Source organism: Brachycentrus maculatus, unplaced genomic scaffold (genome assembly GCF_059751285.1).
Source record: "Brachycentrus maculatus isolate JH-2025_06_01 unplaced genomic scaffold, ASM5975128v1 h1tg000189l, whole genome shotgun sequence".
Classification (NCBI taxonomy): Eukaryota; Metazoa; Arthropoda; class Insecta; order Trichoptera; family Brachycentridae; genus Brachycentrus; species Brachycentrus maculatus.
In genome coordinates, this window is record NW_028280940.1 from 155127 (window position 1) to 165546 (window position 10420).

The 10420-nt window shown below is 30.8% G+C and overlaps 1 protein-coding gene across 1 annotated transcript; it reads right to left on the bottom strand.

Annotated features, from left to right (window-relative positions):
* Positions 1–1464: 1464 nt before the first annotated feature.
* Positions 1465–3626, bottom strand: LOC148307791 (zinc finger matrin-type protein 2). The gene is made up of 4 exons (XM_088262801.1): positions 3565–3626; positions 2387–2609; positions 1990–2231; positions 1465–1912 (listed from the first exon to the last, which is right to left on the bottom strand). Exons 2-4 carry the CDS (start codon positions 2499–2501, stop codon positions 1673–1675), a joined length of 597 nt encoding a protein of 198 aa, XP_088118927.1. The 5' UTR covers positions 2502–2609; positions 3565–3626; the 3' UTR covers positions 1465–1672.
* Between the last annotated feature and the right edge of the window lie 6794 nt (positions 3627–10420).

The window sequence follows — 10420 nt, forward strand, 5'->3', positions numbered from 1 at the left end:
TCATGTGGCCCATTTTAATCGATCCGCTTTCATTTGTGGTGTCAATTTTGGTACTTTTACAGGGCGCCTGCATTTCAGATTTACTTCGTAAAGACGTCGCCTCAGTGTTGATACCGATATATTTATAACCCTCTTCTTCCAATTTTATTTTTAATGTTTTTGCTGATGCACTACGGTTTTCTAAGGCACTTTGAACGATTTTTCGATCAGTCCTCCGTGTTGTTTTTCTAATCCTACGACAGTTCTTTCGCCGATTGCTGGTGGCGGGTGACTGATTTTTTATTGATTTTGAAATTCTGTCCACTGTTTGACGAGAAACGTTTTCTTTTTTTGAAATTTCTCTATTAGATAGTATTCCTAATTTTAGTAGCACTATAACACTAGACTTTTTTTCCTCAGAAATGTCTTTACTTTTTCCCATTTTGTCCTTTTCAAAAAAAACACTTGTGTTTACAGAAAATTTATTCACTGGTTGAAGTGAAGCCATTTTACTTTCGTGCGAGAAGGTGAAACATGGTCATATTTTTTTTAATTGAAAATGAAACGGATACTATGATTTTGTAGATGATCCAAACGATTTATAAGATCAATGTAGCAAACTACATATTGATATTATTTCTGGATGAAACTCCATTGTAATATATGTAGATATAGCAGTAGTGTAGCGATGTCGTAGCGGTGGCGTAGTCTCGGCGCTGGTCGGCAGCAAAGATTGGTCGGCAGAAGATGCTGGACTGAAGATCGTGGCCGAGAACTAAGACGGACGTCTCGTGACATCGTCGGGGGACTGTTGTCGACTGTGTGATGATCCAGGTACTCTTCTGGTGGAGTGAGATGTCGCTGGTCGCGTTCCCGGCGGAGGTATGAGATATCGCTAGTCGCAGTCCCGGTAGAGGAATGAGATGTCGATGCGTGGGCTATACCCCTTTTATCCTATCAACCTCTATCTATATATTTATACCTGTAGAAGGAAGCATCTGTAGCTTCCTTAACTGTTTTGCTGGCTTTCACGCGCAGGCGCGTAATATGGTGCCATCACGCGCCGGCGCGTGATGTGTATTCGATATGTGATTCATATTCGGATTAGTCGGCATTGTGTGTTAAGCGAGTGAAGTCATATCGGCACGGATGAAAAGACAATTTTTAAGACTTTTGAGTTTTCGGTTATAAGTTTTCTGAAAAAATTGGTGTAATATGGGTGATAGTTTCGAAGAGGCTTTTCGCTCCAAAAAAGCAAAATTTAGTGACAATAGACCAAGTGAGAAACAAATGGCGGAATATTTTGATAAATATATATCTGACGAGTGTTTGAGTGAATCCGGTGTTTTGGGAGTAATGAAGAATACTTTCTTGAAAGTGATACTACCCAATATTAAAATATTGAAATGGAGGAAGAAAATATTGCTTCCCTAGCCCGGCAGCGAACGTGTTAACTAGTCGTAGTAAAATATAAAACTTGGATGGTAAAAAAGTGTTTTATTTTTAATTTGATTAAATCTATAATACCGAGTATTTTTAGTCGATACATTTTATCTAAATACAGTACACTTGTATTTTCTGGGTTTCCGGGGTCGAGTTGACCGGGAAGCAGATTATCCGGTACACTTGTAGTACTTGTAATGTTCAAACACATTTGTTGTCTGCGGCGATAGAATGACGGTACCTCGTGGACTCATTTGTTAGATCCACCGAAGCCGGAGAAGCCCATGATGTGCGCGATGTCAGGGTGGGCCTGGCCGGCGGGGGGGGGCGAGTCGTCGCGCAGCTTGCGCTTGCGGTCTCGCTTCCTCTCCTTGCGGTGTTCCCGCAGTCGCTGCTCCTCCTCGGCCGCTTCTCGCAGCCGGCTCTCCAGTTGGTAATCTTTCTGCTTTTCCTCCAGTTTCTTCTTGTTCAGTTGAAAGCGCGCTTTTACCTGCATCATAATAATTGGCTACAATCTATGCCGTTACGCCGCCGACTACCAGAATACGCAGGAAACCTTACAAATACCTGATCGAGAGAGCTTCTTTCTACTTTCATGGACATTCCCAAATTGCGCTGGTGTTTCTTCCCGTTGATGTGATCGAGAAAGTTGATGGAGTCCTTGACCACGCAGTCACACACGTTGCAATAGTAGCCACCGGATTGGGACGACGGCGTATTCTTGTTTATGACCACGCTCTTGCCCAGGCGCGAGTCAAGGTCCACTTTGTAATCTCTCTGCTTCAAGAGTTCTCTTTTGACCGGAGGCGCTGAAATTTAGCAAAATAATGACTAACCTTTGACTGTTTATCCCGAAACATCATTAATGCAGTGTAAAAAAATACTAATTATCCCGATGACATGTTTGGAATTATTTCAATATAAACATGGGAATTCCGTTTCTAGATACTTTTGCCTTTTTTACCTTTAATTTTCTTTGATTCTTCTAAATCGAGTTCTTCTTGCAATCTTTCCGCTGCGATTTTTTCATATTCATTTTTATCCCATTTTCTCCGATGATCTTCAGGTCGAGAAGTCATGGTGGCGATTATTTTAATTGAAATTCTAAAATAATTCGTAAATTTTAATTATTCATAAAAGAAAATAATTCGAAGCAATTCTGATCAAAGATCATATCGGATCACAGACTAACTATTTTATATAAAGACCGCCAACTACCTCGATTTTTTATGGCTGGAAGTGATATTCGCCAGCGGCCGGAAGTGACGTAAACGGCTAGAAGTACTAAGCTCCCGGCTGGGCGTGACTTCGCCGCGGCTGAATGTCAAATCCACCCGCCGAAATATTTATCATTCATTTTTCAGGTTAAATGGTATTTATATTGAAATTTGTTGTAAAACATATTTTCAAAATTATAATATTAATATTACAAAGAAGATATTTCACTATCTAAATTTATTTATTTCAGTGTAAACAAAAATAGAAAGGTCACGGCTAAAACGCGACATTTATAAAAAGAGTTCAGGCGATTAAAAATGGTTACTCAACTCAGCCTTACAATGGTAAATGGTAATGGTAATGGTGGTTTTGAAATTATTATCTCAAACTATGTATAAATATAAGGCTTTTCAACTAAAACAAAAACGATAGAATTTTCAAATTACTATATTATATTTAAAATTCTAGAAAATACAATATTTTAAAAGGGCGGAAGGAGTGCCCACCACTTTCTGAAGTTATGTTTCTTAACGGGGGTGCCAGCGCCCCTTTGTGGGCGTTTTGGAAGTCTGGCTAGGCGTTTTTAAATTTTTTGCATTTGGGGGGTGCTGCAGAAGTTCAAGGGAGCGTTGTGTTAAGTAAAAAAAACTACACTTTCATACGCAAAATTTAACTTTAACTTTGGCATAATACTCAATATTATGAAGTTCTTCATAGACGGATTTCTATTTTTCTATCGATAATTGTCTATAACCATAGTCTGTCCATATTTATTTGAAATATTTGAACAACTTGTTGGTATCTCGTATTTTTCGTTCCCGTTTTGGTGTTTTTGTTAGTGTATTAGTGTGTCTCGTCATTTTCTGGTCGTTTTTTGAACAATCTGACGTTTACGAGTCGACCCCCCCTGTATCGGATTAATACGCGAAATTCTGACATTAAACAACCACAGATATCGCGATATCGGACGAAGACCACAGACTAACAAACACCAAAGACATAATGTTGATCGCTGAATCAAAATGAAATTATGTTGCCAGGGGAAAGGTAAGTCAGTAAGTGTAAATAAATTTTCGTTACCTACCTGAATGGTTAAACCTAAAAAAAAGTATGATGATGATAGTTCGGTACGTGATCTTGAAACTAAATTTTCCTAAGTATTTTTGGATTGTGACGCTGGCAACTGAGCTTCTTTTGCATTTACAGAAGTCCCCGGGCCCATAAATGTACCCTCACCCAACGAACCACCAATATCATATTTAAATAACTTTTCACGTTAGAATTATGGAATATGATGGTTGAAGAAATAAAACAAAAAAACATTTGTAATATTTTTTAAACTTCGGTTAATTTTTTATGCCCAATATGATATTCATTTTGTGATTTTTTTGTAATTTTTTACATCTTAATTGCTATAGTTATACTTTTCTATTACTTTTATCTGAGACAAAATTGGTTTATTCTATTTTATTTTTCTTGTTTCTCTTTAAATATTTTGTAACTTTAATTTGAGTAATATTATAACTAATTGTAAGATCATTGATCATTGAATTATGAATATCGAACTTATTGGTAAAGAAAATATAAATTGAAAAATTATACACAACCCTGAAGTAACGAAGAAATTCCAAACATACTGTCCAAAATGTATCTGATACTTTTATAAATCATGACGTCAGATCCGATGGAACCGGCCTTTCACGCGAGAATACCCAAAGCCGATATACCGGATTTTGGTAGCCAAAGGGGATATACTCTAAAAAATATATATTTATATATATATATATATATATATATATATATATATATATATATATATATATATATATATATATATATATATATATATATATATATATATATATATATATATATATATATATTTATATACTATCTTTCGCACTATGCAGTTGAGATATTTTTCATTTTTTGATTAATAAAAATATGTATTTATCATCAATTGTATCAGATTCGCTATAAATTGGATTGAACCTTGGATTACTCTACTTCTTGATCATCATTTGATGGAAAATATTCACTATCACAACTCTGATGTCACTTATTTAATTTAATTATAGTCTGATGTTCCCTACATGCGATACGTGCTATGCCTCAACATGCGGGTCCAAAAATAAGAGCGTCCAGCGTGTACATTTTACAGAATGTAAGCCAGGGTTGGGGATCCGTTGAGTTGTTTTTATAGATGATTTAATTTGAAGTATTCAGACGTGATGTGAAGGCACTCCTCCTTTTCCCCCGTCGACATCAAAACTTTTGATGATCCCCGCCTTCTTCAGTCTACAGGAGAAAAAGGTGCATTTAGCCAAAATAAAACTTTTCTTCGTTTTTCGCAGATACTTGTGGCACATTTTATAAAGTTTAAAATAAAACTTAATGTAAAATGTAATAAAACAATACTTAACATATTATTCATTTATTTTTCTGTAGAATTTAGTTTTTGATATAATAAGGAGTATTCTCTAACATGATATATGCTAAATTTATAATGAAGTTTCAATACTGATAATTCATCAAAACATCCAACACTTGATTTTTTTTACATACTTAACACAATCTAAAATATGTGTGAAATGAGAACAAAAATACAAACATTTATTTTATCTTACAAGTATTGTAACAATACAATGAAGATTACATGATTATTTCATTTGATTCACACTATTCAAATAGCACCCAACATCAAAAACAATGAATTTATTTGTGTATCTTTTTATGTGATGATGAAAAATATGGATGTAAATATATAAGCATACGTAATAATATAGTATGAAGATGCTGTTTGGGAAATATTTGTTTTTGTTGATGTGGTTCAACAAGGATGTCCTTAAATGTAAAATTATATTATGGAAGAAACAAAAAAACCTCGTGGGAATCATCAGCACAGGGCATTCCAGGATGATTTTCAATGCGAACATGTGTGTATTTAAACAAGCTACCATGTGGGAACTGTCAACACATACACTTCAGGATGATTTTTATTGTGGGCGTGTGTACTTAAAATTTATGATGCTGCCTTTAACTGTTATCATTTTCTCAACATTTACCACAGCCTGGCACATTAACATTTGGTTAAGTAAGAACATAATAAGTCACATTGAAAGAAAGCAAAGAGTAGTAAGTAAATTTTTGATAATCATTAAATATTTTTTGGCAATTGCAAGTGCCATTTGATTAAATGAATTTTATGTTTAAATAAAGTCACATAATGTTTTTGTGTACAACATACATCTACCACTTATTTAAATACATTTTTAGGATATGTAATGAAATTATGGACAGGCTCAAATATGATTAAGTACAGGAAACATTTAACCCTTTTCCCATAGTATTTTTAAAATGTCTGACTTTGAAATATTATTTTGCAATGTTTTATATGTATAATTTAACATCAATATATCCATGCAAATGATTTTATGAAGAGGTTTGATTTGTAATGACTATGAAGTATTAAGTCGGGCCGAGAAATTAAATAATAAAAAATACACATAAACAGATCTACTTTTGTGACATTCTAGAATTGTTAAATATTCACGTTAAAAATGAATTCTCGTAGTGAAACTGGACTTTGGTTTGAAAAATTGATTGAAGTTCAAATAGACGTCAATATTCTGGGTGAATACTTTACATGTAAGTATTTTATAGTTGTAGTATTTAGTTCATTTAAAATAGTTGTTGCCAAGAAATGATGATATTTCGTATGAGTATTTCACTAACCACAGTATACTTATACTGGGGTAAGTACTCGGTAGGGGATTGGAAACATGGCATCCATTCCATATACATTTGTTACATACAAAATCTTCTAACAAAATTGGCTATTAACATAATATTATGTATATATGTAGTTATATTACAAAAGAACATTGGAATATCATTATGTGCTGACACTTTATTACAAAATAACAAATGTGCAAAATCTATTTTAATTGTTTTTATCTTTTATGTCTACTCTCTGATCATTTTCCAATTACATATAAGATTATGTACTCGTATATGTATATGTACGTAAATATCTTCCAACCACATTGCCCACTTCTACAGCGGTGATATGTTATCAACCCATTAGTGTTTGCTACATTTGTTTGTGTTCCAAATTTACAATGCAAAATAGTACGAATGTGTTACATGATTCCAGATGTAAAATACATTGCTCTATACACACCAAAAGCAATTCCAACTACAAAAGTTGCGCACATCTACACTTTATCTAAACATTATATGTAGAAACAATCTAGTTAAAGCTTTCATGTTTGATTATAGCTTCATATTGTGACAGATTCCTATGATTATGACATGAAATGGAGACTCTGACAATTCATGACTAGAAATAAAGGCTTATGTTATGTTAAAAAAAAGTAAGGCGAATGAAATCTGAACATAATAGTTTAATCAAAAGTGTATACATACATGTATGAATATGAAAGTCTCAGGAATGTTTATTTGTGAGATCAAATGGAATCAAAGAAAGATTTTTACATAACAATTAAGAGTAATAATAATTTATAATATATTCACATTCTATAAAAGTTTTATTCAAGTTTTAACGCTTTTCATTACACAATAAAAAATTGACTAGGAATATTGTATTATTTTAACTAGTTACATTGATAGTATTTTATATGGTAATTAAAAATAACATAATTTAAATTGACTGTATTTTATATTAAGCGTCTCACCAAACCAGAATACATGCATTTATCTAAACATTAGACAGCATTAACATTACAAGCCCATTATTACTACCTATTTATTGCCTAACTCAGAATAAATACAATATATTCATTTTTCTGTATCATGGAATAAATCATAGCTTCGATAAACATGATTCAACATTATTTACCGATAAATTTACTCAGATCAATTATACCGCTAAGAACTTGAAGAGGTTCATGGTTTGCAAATAGTCTAAAGTAGTTGATTGTTCCCGAGCAAAAGGGTAGGTACCATATATAAAACACCCAATGTGATGAACTATTGCTCCATAACATTAATTTTGAGAATTCTTCCTAATATTCTGGGATACATAATGCGTTGTGTATTATTCATTATATTAGGGCGCGGGTTCCCAATCTTCTATCTATATATATATATATATATATATATATATATATATATATATATATATATATATATATATATATATATATATATATATATATATATATATATATATATATATATATATATATATATATATATATATATATATATATATATATATATATATATATATATATATATATATATATATATATATATATATATATATATATATATATATATATATATATATATATATATATATATATATATATATATATATATATATATATATATATATATATATATATATATATATATATATATATATATATATATATATATATATATATATATATATATATATATATATATATATATATATATATATATATATATATATATATATATATATATATATATATATATATATATATATATATATATATATATATATATATATATATATATATATATATATATATATATATATATATATATATATATATATATATATATATATATATATATATATATATATATATATATATATATATATATATATACATATATTGTTAGTATGCAAGTAAAATTACATTTCACATGATGAACAAATAGGCCATTTGATTTACTGCATCCGCATTTGATAATATGTAATGATAAAATTTACAATACCAAATACCGTGGATCTTCCAACAATAACAAATATTTTGGAGTTTTTCATCTACAAAAAAGTTCAAGAAAAGTTTTAAACCAAGATATTTTATAAATTGTATATTTAAAATATGACCTCAATGATGCAGTTCCGCTTTGTTTACTTGAAACATTGGGGAGTACACATTATACATTACAATTCAGTAAAGAGGATTGATGATTGTAGGAAATGGAAAATGGTAGGTAGTTTCATTTGCAACATAATGAGTTATTAATTTTTAAGCTGTATCAGTTAAATTTCCTACGTAAATTTGAATACACTTTGAAAGTTTGGTATATATATATTAATATTTATATGTCTATGACTAAAACAACTTCATATTTATGTACATTAAGAATGGCAGTGGCTGAAAGTTAAAAACTACTCCTTACAGACTATCGTGACAATCTCATTTATTATTGTATTTTATTTTAATAAATTTTCATCACAAAATTAATGACTTTTTCAAAACTTATTTCTTGTCATAGTTTTGGACAGTCATGTCCCAGAAATGATTTTTGTTTACATAAAGCAGTACGTTATAACCTCACTTAGATAAGAAGCATTGTTTACCAAAGGACTCTGCGTGAGATTTGAATTGGCAATTTAAATATAAGTAAGGGCATTTGTGCACTACACGGAATTACACGGAATTTTACCGTCCGGCACGTCAGTTAGCGTTTTAAAATGTTGATTGGCTTGTGCTTTTGTCCATCTTTCTTCGGTTCGGTGCTCTCAATTGGTGCGTGAACATGTTGGGCGTAAATTCGATCACGCTAAACTGCCATAGTCGCTTTCATTTTTCAAAACCGGTCTGCCGGACGGTAAAATTACGGATAGTGCACAAACCCGTATGATAAATGTTATGTAACAGCATAAGAGTATGCTGTTACATAACATTTTGCAAAGTTATACAATTATAATAGATTTTCCAATATGCATACTGTCATTGTATATTCATACATTTACATTGCCTTTTTATGAATAACATATAGGAATAGGAATGGACACTACCTACAACATATTTGTGCTTTCTTAGACACTACAATAGGAAGGTTTTTGTAAGATAAATATAGGCTTATTATTATTAACAATATACAAACAGCAGTATACGTTGCATAACACACACTCAATAAACATTGTAAATATGCATACAAATCCTACAATTCAAGGTACAATGTATGTAGATACCTTGCTAAACTAGATTCTGAATTGTTCGATTGCATTGGTTCGTGTCATTATGTAAATCATAAATAAATATGGCTTAATAATTATTATCCTAAATATTTTTGTAAAATTCATTAAAAAGTGGAAAAGTGTGAAAGCGTACAATATGTATAAAAGACTATATAAAAGGATGAGGACATCAATCTAATTGGATACCTTAGATATTTTATTGCTAACAAACCGGGTTAATGTGTGTGATATTTCATATTTTGATCTCATTTGATCCTAGAATATAAAATCATTTCCATAATCATATGGTCCCCATTTGGAACATAATGAATAACATATACACACTTTACATTTGTACAGATTATAATTGTGTACCAACTAAGTCCATGATTTACTAACCACACAAATTTGTTTTTTGTGCAAAATTTTAGGAATTCTTTAAATCAATATATTATTTTAGTCATTGAAGTTGTGGTTACCTCATATCATTAAATATTATTGTACGGATCATCATTTTAGCTATAGATACTTTCAAAAACAAGATTTTTAAACTCTTTCAAAGAAGACTTTTGTAAATCACTAGAATATAAAATATTAAGTAATATTTACTGCGGACAAAATAATAAAAATACAAATCACGCATTTGGACATTCCAATGAAACAAATTTGCAGTCAGAGAAGAGCTTAGAATGTCTTTTTAATTTGAAAAACATATTTTGTACAGAGAGTCGATGAATTATTATTTAAAGTTCCATTTGACAGTTGGCGGGAGAATAAGATTGCCATACATTTAGATTATTCGAAAATAATATTAGGCTTTAGTTATATGCCTCATTATTTTTTTATATA